The 23,628-nt window shown below is 48.9% G+C and overlaps 1 protein-coding gene across 1 annotated transcript in view; it reads left to right on the top strand.

Moving 5' to 3' along the window:
- LOC144173321 (uncharacterized) overlaps nt 1-11,989 on the top strand; it is a 64,707-nt gene extending 52,718 nt beyond the window's left edge. The window contains exon 2 of the mRNA XM_077701804.1: nt 9,852-11,989. Within this exon, the coding sequence (XP_077557930.1) occupies nt 9,852-11,843 (1,992 nt within the window). The 3' untranslated portion in view covers nt 11,844-11,989. The remainder of the gene's footprint in view (nt 1-9,851) is intronic.
- The last annotated feature ends 11,639 nt before the right edge of the window (nt 11,990-23,628 follow it).

The following is a 23,628-nucleotide window of genomic DNA, read 5'->3' as shown; positions in this document are numbered from 1 at the left end:
GCTAAACAGCAGGTACCAATTCACGCTGTACGCTCCAAAAGCATAAGTTTGGCCTACGGAGTGCACACTCGAGAGTTGCTGTGGGTATTCCATAAAAGTGATGCATGCCTCCACAGGAGCACACACTCGCAGTATGGGATTGGCCAACCAAAGAATCCACCCCGAGAAAGCTTCGCGTTCAACCGTCGTCGTCGTTAGACGGAGGGAAGCAAGATTATTTTAATCCACCGCGACCATTGCGTTATCCACAAACAAAAACAATGTGGGGCCAATTTTTTCGGCCAGATGGGACACACTGCCGCTTGCTAAACAAAAAAACAGGTCAGTACAGTGGTGTAATTAAACCAACTCAAAGCTCTAGTGTTTTGGCCGCGTCGGAACCCTGATGCTACCAGGACTTGTCCGTTCGCTCTTGTATCGCGGCCTCGTATTTACCAAAACACGCGCGTTCTTCTCTTATGCTTCCCCTCATTGGGTCACGCATGTATGCGTGCTGAAGTCACCAGCACCGCGGGTCTCGGCGGTCATTTTAGCGTTGCGCGGAGCACTCCCCGGCTTGCTTTTCCTTGTGTACGTCGCGGCGGCGGCCCATGTAATACGCCGTCGGGTGTAAGCAGCCCCGTAGCGAGATCGAGAAACTGGAACGAGTGTCTCGCGGCGCCGGGCCAGAAGCGCCAACTGCTCGTCCGTTCCATTTTCCGCTCAGGAGGACAGTGCCACAATATGAGTCTCATCTCTCCCTCCTCTTTTCCCTCCTTCTTTTTTAGTATATTTTTTTTCGTCCCGTAATTTTGCTTCATCTAAGAGGTTGTCGCGTGCCCGCGAACGGTGGTTGCTTACTGTGGCTGTGTTCTTTAACTGTGAGGTAAATGAGGGCTAGAACGCTCACCCTCCCTCTTAATGAGAAAAAAATAGTAGAACAGGAAGATAAATGTATCGCGTCAGTGTGACACGCTTGGCCCTTCAAAGTCGGGATTAAGCGTTCTAGCGCAGGAGCTCGTGTATTTGCTCCAAACAACCGTTTGTCCATCGGCCCGTCCTAAGGTATCGGTGTCGTCATCATCATTGCCACTATTTTTCACTCTGCAAACTTGTCAACCCAGGGACCTTCACACGCATGTGGGTCGTTACCGAAAAAGTGTCGTGATCCCTGCGATGCCGCTTCTTAGATTTTATGTACGAAAATGCCGGCAAAGATCCCGCCGAAAGTAAGGACTGGGCGGAAAACAAACCGAAAGTGCAATTGACATCAGCGGGAGAAAATCCTGCTGGTCGGAAGTGGATGTCGGAAGTGTCGGAAGTCGGAATAAATATCGGAATAAATGTCGGAATAAATGTCGGAAGAAATGTCGGAATAAATGTCGGATAAATGTCGGAATAAATGTCGGAAGTGGACAACGTAGAAAATCACAAAGTCGTCAGCAACAACCACATTATTGATGCTTCAACGTGTGGAGGTATTCGTGCATAGCAACTTGAAGAGCAGTCAAAAGAATTGCTCAGACATATTGCTCAGTTTAGCTTACCTCGGATGTCTGTTACCGTCCGCAACAGAGTATGGCGTGCTCAAAGAGATTTTTAACCGCGAAGCTGTTTAGAAAATCGGAATTTTTCGTGCCCACAGTTAAAAATACCAAGAAATGGCCGAGCGAGCGGGCGCACGCGAGCGCGGGCCACGTGGCGACTTCCCGGGAGTTGACAAAATCAAGAAAATGCCGAGTGCTCGTGTGTGCGCCCTCGCGACGACCGCCCAGAGTCCCCTGCACACATTTGTCAAGCCAAGCATGCCCACTTAAGGAGATTGGCAAAGATTGGGCAGAAAGAAAAAAAAAAAAAAAACTCCTGCGTTCGCCGTAATCGCGGCAACACGTGCTCGAAACGAGAAAGACACGTCATAGCGTACGCCCCTCCAAGGTGATGTTCGATGATTATCACTTCCAAAAAGATGAGAGAAGCTCACACTTATAGCAACAATGATGGAGTAAAGGGCGTTGCGGCAGCGAAGAAGAAGCAAATCGGCTGCAATCGTGGACTTAAACGTCGTGATGGACGTGAAGGTTGCATACAGCATCTCTACCTTCAAATCTTGCGCGATAGTGTGAGCTTGCTCTATTTTTTTACAACCGCTTGCACCACTACGTGAGAATAAGCGTCATATTAGCTCCCCAGTAAAAAAATCGTGGAAGCTTGCACTCACGCGCAAGAATGGAATGGCGGAGTTATTGGAGGTGAGCATTGCCATAACCATAGTTAAGTTTCAGTAACGTGGTTTGTCTGCATTACTGCGGTCTAGTAACCGTCGTCATATGCATCCGAACGGTCGTCGTTTTTTACGCGGCGAGTGGTGGATGCAAAGTCATCCCCAACATTGTGAATTCCACCAGCCATTCGTAATCGACTCGAGAAAGCGGTTGCGGGATCTGCAAGTCGTCTCGGGAAGGAGTGGCAGACTCGTAGCCATGTCTCCAATTATCCATAATGATTTCCAGAGAATGCCACGCCAGCGTTGACCTCTCCAAAGCAGGGTGTCGTTTCATCTCTAGCATTAGCGCTGGAGTTTTCCTTTTTTTTTTTTACGTGCGCTGTAGCGCTTGAAGACAGCGCTGGAGTTTTTAATTTTTTGCTAAGCCACTGCGGGAGCCGGAGACTCGGCGGTCGCCGGGAGACACACGCTGCCTAGATATCGGCATTTTCTTGGTATTTTTTTCTGCAACTGCGAACTTACCCTAGTAACAACTGCTCTGCTGTTAAAAAGAAAGTAAGATGTCACAAGTCAGCGTTTGTGCAACTCAAAAAAAGTGAGCACTGAGGCGTTAAGAAAAGTTGGCTTTACCACAGTGCGCACGAGCACTGCAGTAATAGCACAGGTCCTATTCGAACGAAGGGTATTTAAAGCAGACCGTGATTCCGGCATGCCGTGTGACTACACAGCTATAGCTCGGAAATTCGCTCTCGAATTCGAAAGTCGTCACATTACCAGGAAAAAAAAAACTACGCTAGCATTTCGGTTGGAAAATGTGCTAGTAGACAAAACAACTTTTATGTTCCAACTCACGTCCTTTTTAAGTCTGAACCGTTGTATCAAACATGACTTTTCTGCGTATGCATAGAAGGTTCAAACTGATAGGTAGTGTACCTTGTGAAGGGTGAATCAGGGTGACGTCAGCGGCAGATCACCGGCGCGCGGCCTCGAGAGCCCTGGAGCTTAATTGTGCCGTGTGCAAGAGGAATGGCAGGAGAGTTTGCGAGGAGGGAAGAGGGGGGGGGGGGGGGGCATTAAGCGCTGGCCGAAGTGGCGTAAAACGAACCCTGTGCTTAACGGAGCAACATTCGCCGACGGGGGCGAACAGAGAACGTTAACGGACACCGAATGCCCCGACGTCGAGCCCGCCGTGCAAAGCAACAACGCCTGTTCTAACCTATGACGACGCTGCAAATGATTGTGGTATTGTTTTTACTTCACATGAAGATGATTCTGTGGGGGCAACGTAACTCGCTTCTCCCAGTATTCAAAAAGGAACTAAAAACGTATCCGCCTTTGGCGTGGAGTGCTTATAACAGCAGCACTATAGCGTGGAGCATTTTCTCATAAATTACGCCACCGTCAGTGCAAGACAGAGGGCACTTACCGGTGTAGCATACCGGTCCGAGAAAGAAGGTGGTGCCTTTTTTTTTATCCCCGTCATGTAATTTTTATGCATTCTGTTCTTTCCTGTTGCTCGTATTTTACTTCGTAACTCCAAGCCCCATACGGTCTCCTCGTTTCCACCCCCCAACATCATATAAAAGCATAGAGGTTTGCTTCTTTGGAGTACTTTGCTGTCTTGTGTTGTAGGTTATCGCAAGCTGGAGGTAAAAAATGGAAAGAGAAGAAAAACCACAAAAATAAAACTAATAATAATACGCAGGTTAAGGTGGGGTATGTGTGTAAGGCTGGTGGCTCGAGGGAACGACAATAACGCGTTCCTTAAACTCTCTTTAGAATATATGTGTAGTCCCTAAAGTCTTTGTTACGATGGTTGGTTGGAAGGGGCGGTGCCCATGCATTTTACATCAACGTCACCATTTCAGCGGCAAAGCTGATGGCGGCTGTAGCTGCTGACAGTTAGGTTATCTTTAAGCCTCGTCTATGAACCCTTGACAAGGTACGTGAAGGCATTTAGGCACGAAAAAAGTAGCCATTAGCAGTTTAATTCAAATTCGTATGAAGATTGCTATGCGGCTTTCAAACTGTCACGAAGTGGCTCTGAACATATGGGAGCACGATAATAAAAATTTACGGTGTAGTTGTGCCGGTGGCCGATATTCTTGTATGGATTCTCGCACTCCCCTTAGCGCTCTGCTTCTTAAACACGGCAAGTGCCTCTGCCTCTGAGCTATGTCCAGCCCAGTAGCCCCCATTCCCACCTATTCGTGGAAAAAATAAAATAAAAAGAAACAAAGTAGGGCTTGTCCACTCTGTGAACACGGATGACTAGCGAAGCTGGGTGCAGTCCAAGGAGTGAGCGATTGAGGGTGCAGTCCAAGAGTGAGAGAACAATTAACACGTTTGTTTGTTATTCGCAATTGAGCATACTTCCTTCCAAATTAGCTGAATGAAACTTGGATGGACCCGAGCCTTATTCTAGAGGACGAACATGGCGATGTCTGCTTCACTAGCGCATCGTAGGCATCCTACTGTTGGTGTAACACACCAACCCAAACCTCTCGACCACTCAGGACACCGGACAGACGGCATTGGGGCGTCTGACGACCCCGTTTAAACCTTCCGCCAATACAACGGACTGTTCATCGCCGGCAACCGGTTATGTGCGCGTGCTTAGAAGTGAAAGAAACTGTCAGAAATGTCGCCCTGAAAGACCTTTAAGCTGAACTTGTAATATTGGCGCACTTCAGCGTTCCAAGCGGGCAAGTTGCCGAATTCGCAACCACTCGAACTGCTGGAAATTGAGCAGGCAACGGTGGAGGCAGCGGCTTTCGGTTGTTTTCGCGCCTGTTCGCGCTTCTGTTCGGGCGGAAGCTTCTTCAATCTCCCTTCTTCTTTCAAGCGAGTCGTCCGTCTCATAGCGAGTTAAACCTGGAAGGCCTCAAGCTTTATTCTAGTGGACAAACGTAACTGTCCTTTGCCGTCCTACGTTGTAGGCATCTTACTGTCTGCGTAACACACCAACCAAGGCCCAGACTCAGACCGCTCGATTACGGAGGACAGCTGACAGGGCGAATTGAGCCAGCAGTCTTCCACGTTTAAATCTCCCTACAACACAACGGGCATGTCATCGGTAGTGACATGACACGCAGCGTTCTCACCCCAGTCCTTCCACCCCCAATCGTGCACGCATAAACCAGCAACGCGGTGATGGGCGCACACTTAGGCGTGAAAATACACCGGCGAAAATGTCGCTCGGAAACCCTTTCAAGCTGAAGTAGGATTATGTGTTCACGCCGGCGTTCAAACCGGGAAAGTGGCTCTTCAACCGGGAGGTATTTCGCATCCAGTATCGAGGTGGAATTTGAGGCGGCAACGGTGGCGGCGGCTTTCAGTCGTTTTTACACCCATTCGCGCTTCTATGCAGTCTCCGCAATCATCTGATAACGGCGCTACCACCGTTGGCAGACGATTGCGCAACTTTTGAAAGAGGGATGGGCGTTTGGGAGGGGAATAACAGTTGTGAGCTGTGATAGGGGGGTCAGCGGTTGCGAGGGGGGGGGGGGGGCGGAGCTGCGCCGAGTAAAGCGGCTTTACTGGAATACAAACAGCTGAGTGTGTGTGTGTGTGTGTGTGGGGGGGGGGGGGTGGGTTTAGGCATATACTGCTTCTCAATAAAATATTTATGTAGGGGGCATTTTTACGGCCATGCGTGAAGAACAAAGACATTACCGACACCAGTCTTCTTGAATAGGGCCTGAAAAATGCTTATTCCGCTGCTCTGCACATTGCGCTCGCGCGCAGCTTTAACATGAATCCAGGCAGAATTTCTTGCACTGGGGGATATGTAAAACACTCTGGTGTATGCTTCCGCATCATTAAAGCAAAATATAGGGGAATATCTGGAAGTCGAGTCGCGAAGGATGGTTGTTGCCTCACAAGGAACAAACAGGCCATCATTTGTCAGGGCACATGTGTGCGCCAATCGCTCGCTTCCCCTGTCACGTTTTTCCTGTGTAAACTGACTCGCGGAGATTTAGCAAATTGGTCCTCAGTATGCGTGTTCGGCTGGAGTCGTCTGCTACCTTCGTACTTCTGTTGTTTTTTTTTTTTTTTCTGTGACGAATAATATAAATTAGAAACAGAAAGGCTGACTCGGCGAAACCTGGTGCAGCGTTCATACATAGCACGTTTTCAGACGTGAACATGTCAGAGGTCGTCTAGCCAGCAGTTTTTTTAAACAGTTCTAGCCCAACTCGGCGAGGTTGCGTTCTAATCAGAGCAGCGCAGAACACGCAGGAAATCAGCCTAGAGATGCGGCTCCAGACAAGCATATCTCCGGAAAAGGAAAACTACAATTCCCAACTCGTGTCTCGCATGTCAAGGGCGTACGAAGCCTAAAAAGAAAACTGGAGAGTATCGAGCAGGGGGCACAGGTTGAGACAGAAAAAAAAAAGGATGAGCGAGAGAGAGATATAGAGCAGCGACGGATTCGCTCACTGAGCTGAATTGTCCCGGATTACGGGGCTTGACACGCTTCTTCGCCGGAGCATCGCACACGACTCGCGGTACGTGCTCGGAGTCCGAGAGCAACAACAACCAACCTCCGAGTCTGCGCGATTGGTCTATAGGCCCCTCTTGTTTTGTGGTCCCCAACTATAAAAATAAGCCCCCAAAGTGAGAAAAAAGTAAAGAAAAGGGTCAATGGAAAGCGTAGGGCAAGCTGTTTGCGACAGGGTTCCCTTTATCTCGCGACCAGCGCCGGCATGTCGCGTAAAAAGCCGGAGCATTGGTTTTTCGCCAGGATTACGGCGAACGCAGAAGGCGAGCAGCGTTAGGAGTCGCGAATAGCAGCGGCGGCGGCGGCATGCCACAGGTCGTTCGTCCGTTGCGATGCTCACAACACAGCCTCGGGGTCTGGCGCCTTCGCAACGGCCCGCGGAATGTAGGTCGGCGACGTGGGACGCCTTCGGAAATGGGGTAAACAGGGGGATAGCGGCGCGTCTGGGTGCACGCTCGCGCACCGCGCCGGCGACTTGCCTCGCCCGAGGGGCCTTGATCTTGAAAGAGGCCCGAGCGCGCGCGATCGGCTTCCCTCATCCGAAGCGGGCTCGTTGGAGCACAGATACGTAACACCCCTCCCCTCCCCCCCTCACGCCCGGGGGATCCGTAATTCTGGTATGGGAGCGTTGCCCTACTAGACGGCGTGTCGCGCTGACTGCCACGTCGGTCTGTTGCGCCCTTAACATCGCGGGGGGCGCAACCTGCGCTGCTGAAACACGGACCAAGTAGGCGCCGCTGGACACTTTTTCTCTCACGTTCCCTCGCTCTTTTCTGTCCCAACCGGCGTGTGGGGATGACGAGAACGCGGAGTGCTGCGTCGGGTCTGGCGATAACGACGTACTGCCATCGGTGATGTTGTGGAGGCTCGTTTTCGCGCGACTTCCCGATGTAGTAAGCGGGACGTCACACCGGGCCGAGCCGCGAACCTTGCTTGACAGGTTGCTGCCTGAAACACAGCAGACTGACGGCGTAACTCGGCAAAAAAAAAAAGAAAAAGAAAAATGTTTCGGTAGGCTGGGAACTGTGCCGCTCCAGTTTTGAGAAATGGTTGCCGCATCTGTATTCATGCGGATGCTGTCGTCCCCGCCGATGGTGCAAAGGCTGCGCCGAGGGAGCTCTGTCTGCAGAGTCGGCGTGTCTCTTTGTGTACGCGAGCGGACAAAGGAAATGCGCGTATACGTACGCGCACGCGCAGAGAATCCCATTCAAATCAATGCTGCGATTCTCGTCCGCTAGACGCAACTTCTCTTCGGTCTGGTCGTAGGGAGCTGCGCGTAACCGGATCTCGGCAACGCCCGAGTTATTCTCTTAACAGCCTGCTGCACGAACATTGGAAAGCAAAGCTGCGCTTGCGCACGAGAGGCTGCATTTAAAAAGAACTTTAGGGTGAGAATTGCGTGGTAGCACGAGCATTTCTTCTAAGGTCTCGTCCCTGAACATACAGTACTACGCATGTAAATGTTAGCCTCGGAGAAACTAAGCCCTGGTTTTTTTTTATGCGGCCTTTTATTACGTAAGCGGCCTTTTAATAAGTACCCCGCATGACCCGACTATGCTTACGGAGCGAATCGGGTCCCGCGTTACGGACAGACGGACAAGAAAACATATACTCGGGGGGAGTCACCAAAGAATGCTCGCGTTAAAAACGGTAGATTCATAGTGAAGTATAATGCGTGAAAACTAGCCCTGGATTGGTAGTAAGTAGAAGGGCAGTGCGACGTTTTAATCTAGTGCTTTTAGGGCAAACAGTTTTTTTAAAGCCCGTTCTTTTTTTTTCATACTTGTTCTGGCCACCGAAGAGCGCCCGTTTCGTAATCTATTACTTGTTACGTGGAGGCAGAGGAGTTGACACGAACCATGGTGACGTAGTAGAACCATGAGAAATATATATATGTGGTCCTGCCAGTCCCAGCCGTGCGGCGTGCTGCCCACCCCTTCATCGTCGTCAGTCATGGATGAGCACTGGGCTACGCGAAACTCTGCATTAATCTTCTTCACGTGGCAATATTAATAAGACCGTACAAAACCTTAGTGGAGAAAATGTGCCGATACACGCCATGCAACAGTATCGATAAGGAAGAATAGGAGGGAGAATACAAACTGGCGCGGGCAAGTGCAAATAAAATTAGAACTCTGTAAGCACCAAGCCAACGCACAGCCGGTTTGTCTGCTTTTTTTTTTTCTCACAGTTATGTAGGGCTTGCAGCCTCACGCCAATTTTTTTTTCTTCACTCATTTTGAGCACCTTTACACGACCACGAACCGCTACCAACTATACGTGGTCTTTGCGCTTCATGATCAAATCCCACCCCCCTCCCTTCCCAGTTTCGAGCACCACCAACAAGCCATCCATTCACACCGTCGTATTCATTTGCGAGCTTTTCCTCGTGTGCCTATCGAAGAATGGTGGGCTCACGGTCATCTCGTGAGCAGGGAGAGCCGAATTGTGGAAACGATACGTTGAACCGGTTGCAAGCCTCGCCAAGGTCGTTCATTCATTTGACAAGTATTGGGGCCGGTGCTTAGCGAAAACCACTGCACGCCCACATGCATGGCAGAGAGCTAATGGAAAGGACGGGACCCCAATGAGGTTAATGTCAAGAAGCCTTCAGCCTGTTGCGTGGCAGCTTTCCCATAACGACGCTTTTGATTAATTGCGGCTCCCTCCTTGATAGACGTTGTGAGACCAACCAAGAACGTGCCAAATCTGATCGCGAAGAAATTGCTGCGCACTGCGTGCATGCATATGCGACGAGGTGACCCTTAGTTCACCAGCGCTGAGCTCTATAGAGTAGGTATAGCGCTGTAGGTATAGCGTTCGGGAAGGCGGACCCGTTGGAATGATTCACGGCAGTTCGTGACACCTTCTACTTAGTGATAACTAGTTGCAAAATCTATTGGTATATTTCATAAATGTAGATTACTAATAATGCGTGCGTCCGGAAAACCCGGCAAGTAAACGGTGCTGCAGTATCAGCTGAAGCAGGGAGCGAGAGCAATGTTCAAAGCTAAATAATAGTTAGTTTCATCTTTTCGTTAGTTCGAAGATAAGGAATCGGCATGTGACCCGAGCATTAGCCTAGCGTATTCTTTCACAGCAGACCAAGCGTTGACGTATTCTTTTGTCCTTTTGCGTTCGCAGGTTCTCTGTACTCTCCTGTGCGGGATGGCGACCGCCCAGAACTTCTACCTGCAACATGGACTGGCCCCACCTTACATGCCGCCATCCATGATTCCGTATGTTTCCGCCGAGTCGAGCCCGAAGCCGTCCTTCTTCAGGAAGCCTTTCTTCTCGTCCGGAGGAAGCAGTGGTGGAAGCCGTCCACCCGGAAAAGGCTTCTTCCGCCTCAGGGCCCCCTCGTTCCTGTCAGGTCTGAGGGGCTCGGCCAGTTCCCCGCGGCCCAGCTTCTTCTCGTTCGGCAGGCCATCCCAGCAGCAGCACCACCAGCCGCAGCCCGTCTTCCAGCAGCACATACCGGTGCCGTCGCCTCTGCATGCGGCTGCGGCACACGCCACCTACCAGGCTCTGCCGATGCCCGGAGGACCGAGGTTCACCTTCTCTCCAGAGGCCATGCAGGCTATGGTGCAACAAGTGCCGACGCACATATCCCAGGCAACAGAGTTCGCCGAGAGCCAGATCGACACCGATAGGACGCCGGGCGGCTTCTCTGGAGTGTCGCTGTTTCAGCCGCAGGCAAGCGAGTCCTTCGGGTCTTCTGTGGGAGACCAGGACAGCTTCCAGCAGCAGGTAAACTCAGTCGTCCAATTGTCACCATCGTCGAGCGGCGGCTACGGCTACAAGACGGAAGGCTCGAGTGTCTACAATGGCATAATGACTGCCCAGCTTGGGGTGCCAGTGAGCTTGACGAACTACGGCGAGAGCCCCGTTGCCATTCCGGTTGGAGCGACCAGAGGCCAGCAGAGCGAGGGATCGGGTTCGGACTCACAGAGTTACACGCCCTCTGCCGAGCTCTTCTCGCAGTCGCAGAGCTCCAGCGGCCAAAAGGCGCAGTCGTCGTCTGCGGACCAGCAGTACAGCAGTTTTGTCGCCAGTTACCCAAGTCAACAAACATCCGGAAGCTACGGGCAGAGCAGCTCCTCGGGAACACGGTATTCCTCGGCGCCTTCGTCTGACCCCACTGTGGCTTTCTTCACGCCTCAAACGGGCTCAGGCTACAGCAATTCCCCAGCGACGTACGCACTGTCATCAGGAGCGGGTTACGTTAGCTCGTCCCCGTCCGCATACCTCAGCGGCATCACCAGCGGCTACGAAACGTCAATCGCCAACCACGGATCAGATGGGTCGAACAAGTACGGTCCAGCATACAGCATCGTAAGCACCGGTAATTACCCCACGTCTTCTTCAGGAAGCTATGGCAGCCAACAGCCGTCGTCGTATAGTTCCCAAAGTGGCTCTTACAGCCCGTCCAGTTATGGCAGCTCGGGAAGTCGCTACACCATGCCCACAAGGACATACTCTTCCAGTCAGCCATCTTCAGGATACTCGTCGACAGCTTATTCTAGCGGGTCCCCTTCAAAGTACACTAGTTCTGGGAGCGGTTACAGCAGCAGCAGCTACGGTAGCAGCACTTCAGGCGGAACCCCCGGTTCCTCGGTAGCATATGACAACTCGCAATCCAGTTACGCCTCCTACGGCCAGCGCTACCCCTCGTCCGCTTACAGCACCTCGTCCTCGTCGGCGTACTCCCCTAAGCGGCCAGCCACTAACTACGCGAGCACGTCCACGTCGTACAAAAACTCGCAGGCAGCTTCCGCCGCCCTCGCACAAGCCCTGAAGGCCTACGCCGCTGGCAACGCCAAGTACGTGTCGACAAAGACCTCTTCGCCGAGCACGGACAGCTCGTACTCGACGTCGTACAGTTCGGCGTCTGGCTCAAGCAGCTACGGAGACAAGGGTGCCGCGGCTCCGTACTTCCGGGCCAAGACGCCGTCGTCTTCCTACAGCGACGGGAGCAGCAGCGGAAGCAGCAAGACTTCATCCAAGGCGTCGTACGACCAGAGAACCGTGGGCCAGACACTCCGGGTCAGCGCAGACAGCGGGAGCGCCAGCGACGGCTACGCCAGCCCCACAAGGACCACGAGTAGCACGCCGAGTAAATCCAGTTCAGTTTAGGCCTGCTCTAGTGGCGCGCGGAGTTGAGATGCACAAGGCGACTAGAGACTTCTTCGTAGAAGCTTCGCGCTAATTCGTGGGTCAACATTTTTTTTTACAAAATCTAGCTGTAAGCGCAACACATAACTGCTAGGGAGTAGCCCAAATGCAACTGAGCGGTCAGACTGAACAAGCTGACTTTAGGACACGCTGCAATTGAAAACGGACAAAACACCTGTTGTTAGTAAAGGCGTGAAGCCACCCATTGCTGTGTGAGGTCTGGGATTAGTATCAGAGATCGCATGATTTGCTTTGGTTTTATGCGCTAGTTCTTTTTAGCCCTGAGGAAAGGCACTAGTTAAGGAGGAAAGCTTGTTGATTCCGAGGGCAGGCGGGGAATGAATAGAACACAGAAAATCCCAGCCTAAAAATGCTTTTTATTGGTGGCGATCTCTAACCACCAAATTGCAATGAATAAGCAGTTCACTTGAGGCAACCACCGAACTGAACGGGCAGTGCGTGGTATGTTTTAATGTCGGCTTAAGTGTAACACTACCGACTGCAGCAAGTTCGCTTTGAACTTTGTCGGACAGACTTCAGCTTTGTCGCTCTTCAGGTGTGACAGCGTCAGTAATAGGGGTGGTTTGCATTTCTGCCATCCCTTCAAACAAACTAACATAAATATTTCATCTTGTCACATCGCTAGCGGTTAAGACCGTTAAAAGCGAACCAGCTACAAGTAATACAGAGGTCGCACTTCTTCTGCCGAAGAGAATGGTCCCGCCGCATTTCACCAAATGACGGAAAGCTTTGGCTTGAAACCGTTACTTTTCCCAATGGCGCTGAAGTCCAGCTTTTCTATCGTGGTTCCAAAGTATTCAGCAAAAATCCTCATACTTCTGTATTCGAACTTTCTTCTGGAACTTGCAATCTGTATTCAGCCACTCACCTTATTTAAAATCAAAATAACTGGGGCTTCATACCGTCAGATTCCTAGCAAGCTCGTCGCTTTGTGCGTCTCAACTCAGCGGGTCGAATACAATTTACACGGCAAGATAGAGAACGGGTAGACATGCCGGTCCACCCGGGACAAGCGACCGGATGCGAAGTAGGTTGATGTGAGGAAAGAAGAAAAAAAATGTACATACCGAATACGCTCCCAGGGAGCTAGTTCGGACCTAACGTTGTGCCTCAGTTTTTCTCAATCCTGTCTAACGTTTACTTAGTCCACGTACCACCTCAGTCATCTTCCTCCGCTGTCCTTTTGCCATAAAGAAAAGCGAATAAAAAATCATCTGCATCACCCTCTAATGCGAGAGCGAGAGCGATAGCGTGAGCGTGAGTGAGCGAGGTACCTCTAGAAACACCATCTAGATAACAAGGCCAGCTCTCCGAGCAAGCGTCCGCGAACGTTCTCGCCCGGATCCACCTTTAGAGGTAGGCGAAATTGCGTTGGCATGAGGAACATGCTAGAAACCCAGCTTATTGCGAGAAGGTTGCGGGTGAGACCGAAGCCAGCTCTCCTTGTTATCTAGGCAGTGCTTCACACCAATTACACGATGTCAGCACCCTTCCTGATGTTCATGATTCGTGTGTATGTGCTTGTGTGCCTGTTATGATTACTTCCGTTTTTTTTATTATTTTGAGTGCCCTATTTATGACATACTGATCATTTCCTGTCTCCGTTCACAGTCTAACTCCGTTCGTGGTTGTTTCAGATATACTGTGTATGCGAGAAACTTGTACTGTCTGAATCCGTGTCACTAGGTTGAGCAAAACAAAAGAAATGTCGGGCGTTATAGTACATGCATTACCTCTACTTGAATGACAGTTTTCTTTGTCGCCATTTTTTATTTATACCGAAAGAAAAATAAACAAAAAATACCCATAACCACAGTGAGTTTGTGATTTGGTGGGGAACGGGGGTCATCGCCACGCTTCCGGTCATTTGTAGTGATGCCTTCTGTGTTTTACGCAGCTGCGAGTAAAGCAGCTGGCGTTCCGCAAGCAATTGACCTTGACCTCGACGTTGGCGAAGTTGAACCAGCTTAATTTGAAGCAGCCTGATCGCCACCAGCCCAATGCGGCTTGACGGCTTGACGGTTGCGGCTTGACGTTACAAAATTGAAGCAGTTAAACTCAACGTAAAAGCTGTCGGGAAGTGCGGAGCCCGCCAGAAAGAGGTGTGGCGCCATCACTTGGACACTTTCATTATAAGCCTGGCGTTGATACCGAAACTAGTCAAGAGAGGGCGGAGCACACCCTGAAAACGCCTATAAAGAGACAGTGGATTGAATGATGTTTCCCTTGTTTTATATTATTGTGTACTTATTTTCGGACTAGCAATGGCAGCTTCCGTGGCAACGCTGCAGCGCAAAGGTCACCCCCAGTAAATTGTCGCGAGTTAGGTGTGCCACTGCAGCGCAACGGGATAAACATTGGCTTCGTAACGCGAGGGATTCAAGTTCGATTCCGACCAGGTGGAGCGGCTTTCTTTGCGAAGCCTCTGTCTTGGTGCGTGACGTCATGACGCCGTGACCCCGGACGAGCGACGATGACAAGACAGGCGCCTTTAGTGCCTCGAACTTAACAGAAAATAGAAGAAACTGGTCAGAGACGAAAGGAAGAACAAGAAATGCAGCATCACACTTTTCATGCGATGCTTCGCAGCTTCTAATTGTCCAAACTTTGAAGAAAAAGCTGAAGCAAAGAAGGGTAGGGAAAGACGAAGAAAAATGATACCTCACCTACATAAAAAAGAAAGAAAAGCGGCGTGCAGTTTGGCAGAGTTTCGAGAGAGAGAGAGAGAAAATGACTTTATTGAAGGTTCCTGCGGAGAGTTTCGAAGTGACAAATGTTCCCTCTCCCTATATCTCGTCTTTGTAACACACTTTTCGGCGACCACATCAATATCCCTTTGGGAAAAAAAGTCAGTCCTTACCAATTCTTGTTAATAAAGTGGAGCTGTCAACGTCGCAATGATGTCGTCTGTAGTCCACCCCAAAACGCGCTGCAGGAAAGCCAACTTTCTCTGACGACAAAGATGATCACGGGTGAAGTGAAGAAGAACGCTTCCCGCGGTCGGAATCAAACATGGGCCCCTCGCGTTGTGAATACGACATCTATCCGATTAAGCCATTCTAGCGCAGTCGAAGCAGTTTGTATTTGGAGAGGGGTGCTGAGACGTGCAAAATAAGCCGTGTAATACCAGTATCGGTATAGCACTATGCAGCACAATCGCTTCTGAACTGGTTCGTTTGGTGTTAGAATTGCTTTTGGAAAGCTTCGCGCTCCCCCGTGGTTGTCGTTTCGACAGAGGGGTAGTTTTGTTTTTTGCAGTATGTATTGCTAAAACGCGACTTAGACGAGCTCACGCGGGGGTTGTAGAAACACTTGTTTAGCTGAATTAGCTTACTGATACTTCGTTGTACGTAATATCGATTTAAAAAGATTATTTGCCAAGATATTTCTCAAATTGAAATCCCCAAACAAAACATCAAGGCAGTTATTGGTGGCATAGGAGACGGGCTGCCCACTGTTCATACTTTACAGCAGCAACACAGTCGATATGCATCCCATTGTTGGCTGGTGATAGAAAGGAGAATAGGATACGTTAATTCATTCAATTCCATATGATTACACATACACACACCTGTGTTGAGAAACATGTTCGTACGAGTGATAACCTGCGCTTAAATTTCGCTATTCGCAACTAGTTTTGAATGGATTCAATGCCGTTTCGGGGAACAAAACTACGAGAAAAATTCTGAGAATTTTAACTTGAAATAAGGTTCGTAAAATTATTGTAAAATAAATGAAAAATAAAAAAACAGAAAAAGAACCCTAGACTGCATACAAAGTTTTGCCTTAGACTCGTACCTCTAACAAAAGACTAAAACGGGGGAAAGTTAGGAATTGTCGCCGAGACTGGCGTGTGATGCGCGGGGATTCCAAACCTCGGTACATCCCAGCAGAAAGGTGTGTATAGGTCGGTCAAGAACAACAACCTTTTTTTGTTGTTTACTGAGACACGCGTGATACATATTTATGCTCATATTTTTTTATTTGATAGGATAAGCTGAGTCTTAATTGATTGCAGCTTTGGATGCGGCCGTACCTTCCGCCGCTATCTTCACTTTTGTGGCTTCACCGCAGCATAGCAGTAGGTGCCGTGGAGCACGCTTTAAAGGCGAACTGAAAATGTTTGTTTGGTGCATGATCCGGGTACAATCCCAAATATCGTAAATAAATTCAGTTTGACGCCTTCACCGCCCCACAGCAGGCATTAAGGTATATAACTTTTTAAATTTGAACATCAAGTTTTCATTTAAACCTGGGCTACGGGTGGAGTGCGGCATTTGGCTCCTAACTTCAATTGTACGGCTTCACCGCAGCATCACAGTACTTGCGGTGAAGTACCCTCTAAAGGCAAGTTCAAAGAGAATTTTAGGAGCCTGAAATGTCAAGACGAACCTCAAGCGGCATGTATCTGTGCTCAGCTGTTAAGGAGCTTTGGGCTTCCATAGCTCCGAATGCATGCATCCGACTAAGTAAGACTGTGTCGAGGTAAACAGTTTATTTTTCTATTTACCCACCCGTGTATAAGCGCTGAGTTGAAAAGCCGTCGGGCGATTCCATTTGACCCCCAACGACTCGCTCATTGGTCTATGTTGGAGGCCTGGAGTAGCTCAACACGTCCCCTGCTATGAACCCCTCTATCCCGCGCCTGCCAGCGCCATTTTTCTACTGAGTGACGGCGGCTGACGACGGCGGGAGCCGAGATTTTCGTGGCGAGGTGCGGAAAAAACGGGCCCAACCAACGACAAGGGGAACCAGAAGGTGTGTTTTGTTGAATTGCATCTGCGCAACGCGCCGCCGCGATCGCCTCTAACCTCGACTCTCAGGTTAGACTACGTGTCTGCGCGGTACGGTCGAGATAAGCTGAACCTGCCAGTGACCTCAACCCGCCTCCGTCAAGTCCCGTATGAGGCGCTTGTGTCACTTGCAACTATTCAGTTCACATTGCAAAATGGTGTCACTACCTCCAACCTGAGAAAAGACAAGAAGAAAGATTATGATTGCGGGAGATAAGAGTAGGGCGAAAGGCCCGATTTAATAGGAGAGAGAAAAGAATGGAGATGGTGCGTCCGTTGTAGGAAATTCTGTGTCAGTAACCGACGCAACCGCTAAGGTAATCGTAGCTCACAAGCGGCGCCAAATGGAAGCCCCAAGCCGCGTGTTTTGATGGCTTACCGCCGGAAGAAAGAGTGGCGTGACGGGCGTAGTGGCGAAACCGTGTGCGAGAGAATGTGCAATGGTGTACAGATGCTCCCGGTCTCAGACGTGCGGCCCCGACAAGGTAACTGCGGCGGACGCAACGGCGGCTAGCGATGAAAGTCATAGTGCTAGAAGTGATTGCCCTAGGAATATTTAAAATGCATTTATAATGTGTATTTGCCGCAGAGAAATTAGTTCAAAAACAGCTCCGCTTAGGATTTATACCAACTGCTAGATTCAAATTACGCTATGTGCGCTTTACCTTTGCTCCCCTGCACCATGACACCTACGCTACAGTAGCAGGTACACTTCTCCATAAGCTTCTTGAAAAGAGAATGTATGAAAGACCTAGTTCTTGATTTCCAGCCCATAGTTGCCATTTGTGAAGTGCTATTGGTATTCAAAAAGCCAATGTGGAAACGGTTATTAGAGATGGGAAGAGTCAGCTCATTAAAGCCACACTAAGGGATAGTGTGCCCGAGGTCAATGTCATCGCATGTGGTGGCGCTCGTGGTGTTAGTATCACCCCATTGGGATTGTCGAGACACCATCAACTCCGTCGGTGAAGACGGAAGCCGTAGGTGACGGGCCCCGCTTCAATACACGGGAAAGAAGAGGAGACTCCATGACCAAAATTTGTTTTGGCGAACGGCTGGATTTCTTTTGCAGAGTGTGACGCATACAGTTACCGCTGTGAGATGTTCCAGGCAACTGCAGTTTTCCTTAGTCACTTATTCAGCGACCATGCTACGCCGGCCACCGCTTCACTGGAGGAGAGAAAGCATGAAAAAAAAAGCATAGAAAAAGGTGCATCCTAAAGAAAGTCACCTTCCTTCAAAGAATCTGGGGATTTCCACTTTTGCGTGGCTCATAGAAGTCCTTCATTTTGCTGCTGTATAATTTCTGTGTTTCAGGATTATAAAAATCAGGTTGTTTTACTTAAAGTTAACACCGTCTGTAAGTTGAGCCTTTTTTATTGGCATATGAAAATTTCCAATTGTTTTCATAAAAAAATATTCGAGTGCAGCAATACATTTGCAAAAAAAAAAAAAAAGACGTTAACCTGCTGCGAATAATATCAGTGGAGCATTAGTCGCTTACGTCAGATTTACCTAACTACCGAAATAAAGCTCCACATTTTTACAAACGCAACGAAAACGATACACAACGTACGTCGCTTCGAGCGTAATACCAGCCTGTCTGCCCTTTTTTCATTCAATTCCAGACTTATTTCTATACCATGTCCATATTTTGCGAATTAGCTGAAATATGCTTCTTTTGTCCCAGGGCCACTGCCACTTCCATTTTTTTCGGTGTTCATCCTAGAACAATGGCTGGTGGCGAAAAAGGAGAACATTCGCCACGACTCGCCTGCTGTACTTCCACCACGTGGAACTGACTTCCCCAGTGGGCTCGCTCGCTGTGGGGAGGCGCTGCTGCGGAGACTCGGAGTTGGGGTGGCCTTATCTCCAACAGTGAGCCATGCTTGGCCTGCCCGCTATCCCGCACCGTTTGGAAACACCTGTCCATTTTGCACGCTCCCTGCGTAAGACAGTGGCTTGTACCATCTGTTAAGGCCGATTCACGCGGCGGACAAAATCACTGATTCGGACCGCGGAATGCGTACCATGCGATACGACGTGAGCGATTCGTGGCCCTCGCGATCGGACCGCGGACGACGCTGGCTGACAATTCGAGGCTTCATTTCCGTTTGCGACATAGCGGGAGAATAGAGCAAAATACTGTGCTTTGGCACGCACAAGGCTGGATAGTCTAGCAACCATGCCTCTCTGCTCGGAGCAGCGGGCGTATCACGATCGCCACTACGCCTTCCTTTGTTGACATTTCTATGCTCTTGATCAGTTTGCCCGCGGTAGCGTCCTTGTTTCGGTACGACGGCGGTACAGGGTTTTCACGCCAGGGGCATTTGACTTTTCAGACACAACATGAGTGGACGAAACACTGATCGCCGCGCTCGTCAACAAAATGAGAAGCGACGCAATCCCGTAACAACGTCGGGAGCTACGTCAGAAAGCCGATAAAGGTAGAGTGCGTGAAGCGACAGCTAGGAAAGCAGAAGTTCAAGAAATGCAGAGCCATAAAACGTGGGCGCTACATCTTTCCTGCATATATACATTATCACCCAGCGCGTCTACGTGATCTTACGCGGCTCATTCTTGTGGCCAACGCTACAACCGTCGCTGCGCTACGACGCTTTCCGTCGGCGTTAATTTTGTGCCCCTAGTCTCAGCCACTCGAACATTTCGCGCTTTTCGTTTCACAGACGGTCCGCGCGTCGAGAGAATGCTCTGCTCGTCCGCGCTGTCGCCTGCTCGCTTCATCCTTCGTGTGAATTCTTCCTTGCGCCGGACCGTCTGGTGACGTCACGCGACGTCACCAGTCTGGCTGCGGATATGTCCGCCGTGTGAATCGGCCTTTACGAACCTGCGCCGTGCTTCATCCGTGGCGCACGTTTGCAATACCTCCGGCCCGCAAGGCTCCCTCCAGGGAGACTCCTTGGTATCCAACAGTTGGTATGGGGCCCCCACAACCCCATGCTTCTCACTTTTCCGGGCAAAACGGCCGCAGTGCTGTGCCGGTGAGGAGCATTATCCCCTAGGGCGATTTCTCCCTTTGAAAAGTGTTGGTTTTGTGAGCCACCACCTACATAAAGAAAGGTTGAAACTACCAAACTATTGTCTACGCTCATCTTCCTGGTTTGGATACGGAAGTTTTCTTAAATTCCAATAAATTACAGACACTTTTATGCGTAAGAAGCAAACTTTTAAGGCAGCATCTCTATTTCGTTACAGGAAATGTTGATGGGAATTTTCATCTGTAAATCGAGCTTAACACCATTTCTCTAAACATATTGGTCAATATAGGGGCCAATATTGGGCAATATTGAGTTCTAGCTAAAAAAATAACGGACCCTCCTGATAACCCAGGCGACGCTGTGATGCGCCTAACCTAAATCTGAAATTCGACGCTGCTTCCGCTTAAGCGACATCTCGCAGCGACTGGTGATGGCCAAAACTATTCCGGAATCGTGCTCAATTTGTGCAGGCAATTTAGCTGTTATGTTTACGGATACCAGCGTTCGAGTGGCAATCAATGCTTTCTTAGTTTAGCCCCCAGCTGAACATGCTAGACGTACCTTGCTTGTGGTAGTTAATTAATAATTAACACGACGTTCCACCTCTACCTCGGCAAGCTTGATTTCAGCGGAATGGGGCAGGAGTCGAGGAGGTGATTGATAAGAGTAATGGACACAAATAGTTGGGCGATGAAGTTATAATTGCAAAACCCAGAACATTTATCAATTTTGTTTTCTTCGTTTGGTTCGTTTTTGTTTAATTACGATTTTTAGGCTGCTTCCGAACGTTCCAAACTCCGTCTGAAGCCATGAGTCTTTGCAGCCCCCGCAACGGATCGCGTACGCTCGCCCGTTCAGACGTTCAAAACAGAAGCCTTACTTGCACTAGAAGAGACAGCTAATAAAGCGAACCAAGGGCCGCATACGTAGATAACGGCTGAGTCTGTGGGGCTTGTTCTCATATACTGAGGAACTGTATTCAGCCCGATGGTCTTTATGGAGCTGTATAGGCGCTCTCTGCAGTGAGGACCTCGAAGGTTAGTGCCGCTCTGTTGAAACTCAACTACAACTGCCCGAAACTAGTTTTCAATACGAAGCCCCTTGAAGGTCGCCTGATAAGCTCTGCCTCATCTGCGCCTAATTAACGGAAGCCTGCCGCGCTTTCGACGCTTGACGTCATTGCTCATTAGTGATTGACGTCAGTTGACGCTAGTTTGGAGCTAGTTAAGGCCGCTGGATATAAAAGCACGTTGATTGATCTCCCAAAAGTTTACCGCAACGTTTTGCGCGGTATTTCTCCTTTTTCTATAAACATTGCACTCATAGGGCTTAAGTAAACTCTGGTTTTCTCAGCCTCCGCTATAGGGAAGCGGGAAATTTGCGGGCACGTTTAGGCGGTTAAACAAGTTCCGTTTGCTATACACCGCGGAAATTCAGGGAATGCCACTAAGTCACGCTAAACTTTGTGTATGCATAGCCTCTTAATCGCCGGCTCGGCGAAAAGTTTGATCGGTACCGTTTTTTAGGTCTGCCTCGGCTCCGTAGAAAAGACACTGTAAGTAGACGACAGAGGTTTCAGGGACGCAGTTTGTATAACGCACAGGGGCTAGAGGTTTATGTGAACTCGACTGGGCAAGTAGCACTTGTAGTTCATTTGAGAGAGATATTTCGAAATGGAGGGCGCATTCCTGCGACGGGGCTCAGAAAGTTTATCGTGAAAAATATTAATAACTGAGATTGGTGGTCCGGATCGGTGGTCAATTAGCAGATTGCGCAATAATTATTCCGATATCAAGGGCAAGTCTAGCCACCGGCAGGCGAAATTCAAAGCATAGAGGAAACGAAAAAGAGTCAAAAGTAGGCTAAGGAAGTGGAAAAGTAGACTGCAGATTATATTTTAACCTGCATTGCATTTTAGTAATGGCGGGCGTGGATGGAAATACATTAAACGTTTTATCGTTCGGGAGGAAGAGGGGGGGGGGGGGGGGGACGTACCGTTAGGGGTGAGAACGGTGGGTGGATATTTAAATCAGTTCAGTAATGTTGTCAGCGTATTTTTATGAAATCGCTAACAGCGTAACTAACCCTTTTACCTCCTAAATCTAAGTCCCCATTAGCTACGCCATTCCCCCTCCCTGCCCTACGAGGACCATTGCAAAAATGTGGATTCACAGCAAAAAGGGCATTTGTTTTCATCCACCACACAATCTCCTAGGATCATTTTTTTTTTATTGAGCGAACAGTTTCATTCTCCCGTTGTGGAAATGTTTGTTAGAATCACGGCATTTGTTAGAATCACGGCATCACGGAAATGTTTGTTAGAATCACTTGAAACGAGCCGCGTGCATGCCAGAAAACGCTTTGTGTTTTTCTGTAACACACATCCGTCACGAATTATGCAAAAATTACTGGCCGTCGTTCGTCATCGCGGTGAAGAGAGAGAGAGAAAAAAAAAACTTTATTTGTTCAGAGTGAGGCAGCGCTTCTGAGACAGCGTTCAAAATGCGAGCGCAATGTATGTTTTCCAGATCCCTCGCCAGATGCCGGCTCCCACTTCCTTCGTTGCAGCCACAGACGCCAGATGTCTCCACTTTACTTCCTCGACATGCAAGGCTCACGCGCATATCACTCTGAGTCTTTCGGAGAACGTCAACATTTCTGCAGTGGTCCAGCGAGCTGCTCTTCACCTTCTGCATAGACGTTAACATGGAAACGCATTCCCTTAAAAATAAAGAAAAACTTCACATTTTGGAAAATACGTTCGTTTTTTAAAAGTGGTATGCGCACGGACTGGGCACTTGGTACCAACGTTTTAGTAACGTTGCTTGGTACGGATTCTCCTTAGTTTCTGTAGTTGGAACTGATACAGAATGAAAATGCTGTAGAACGAAAATAAATACAATGACAGAGTTACTTTTGAAGTTACTTTTGAAGATGGTGCTTATGGCTTTCATTCACTCTCGCAATGAAGGTAATATAATTTTCTGTGTGCCGACATTATGTTTATGGGATACTCAAAATTGCGAAAGGCTCGTCAGTAGTACTAGTGTAATAACACATCTCAATCAGCATGTGTTCAATGAACGAACTGTTCCTGTTCGAAGTACTATGGGTGTTACTCTAGTTGCTCCCGGATTCTAGAGTTTGCTTAGTCCTCATTTTGTGATTAGCACAACTCATTGTTTCGCAACTTGCCAGTGTATCTACCCAGAATATTTTCGCAGTTCAATAAATTAACTAAAGATGTAGGGAAAACTAATCAGTTGAATAACGTTGCTGCACTTATTTAATCCAAGTGTCCGCTTCCTTCTTCTACTCAATAAAATAAAAAAAAATGAATTAAAATCATGCCGGTGGCCAGATTATGGAGAACTGCCTTCCGTGTTACCATCGGTTCGTAATATTTGCCAAAGTTGGACTGCGATAAGGACTCGCTTATTAGAGATCAACCGTGCCGAGAATTTCAAATGGAGGGAAATAACGAAGGATATTTCTCCTTGATCTTTCGCCGGGCTGTGTAGTATTGGGGATGTACTCGGTACGTTCTCTGCGCTTTCATCTTTGTACAAGCAGGTGACGCGCAACAAACATTTCCCGCCAAATATTTCGCTTGGTTTTAAAGAGAGGCCAAAGAAATGTTGATTGATTGATTGATTGATTGATTGATTGATTGATTGATCGATTGATCGATTGATTGATTGATTGATTGATTGATTGATTGATTGATTGATTGATTGATTGATTGATTGATTGATTGATTGATTGATTGATTGATTGATTGATTGATTGATTGATTGATTGATTCTAGGGTTTACTGCGCCGACGCAACGCAGGCAATGAGGCACGCCGCAGTGGAGGGCTCCGGATTAATTTTGAACACCTGGGGATCTTTAACGTGCGCCGAGATCTCGAACACACGGGCGTTTTCGCTTT

The sequence above is a fragment of the Haemaphysalis longicornis genome, unplaced genomic scaffold (genome assembly GCF_048455015.1).
Source record: "Haemaphysalis longicornis isolate Haplotype H1 unplaced genomic scaffold, Haemaphysalis longicornis Haplotype H1 scaffold_3, whole genome shotgun sequence".
Taxonomy (NCBI): Eukaryota; Metazoa; Arthropoda; class Arachnida; order Ixodida; family Ixodidae; genus Haemaphysalis; species Haemaphysalis longicornis.
The sequence above is the reverse complement of the archived record's forward strand: the minus strand, read 5'-3'. Positions and strand labels throughout refer to the sequence as shown.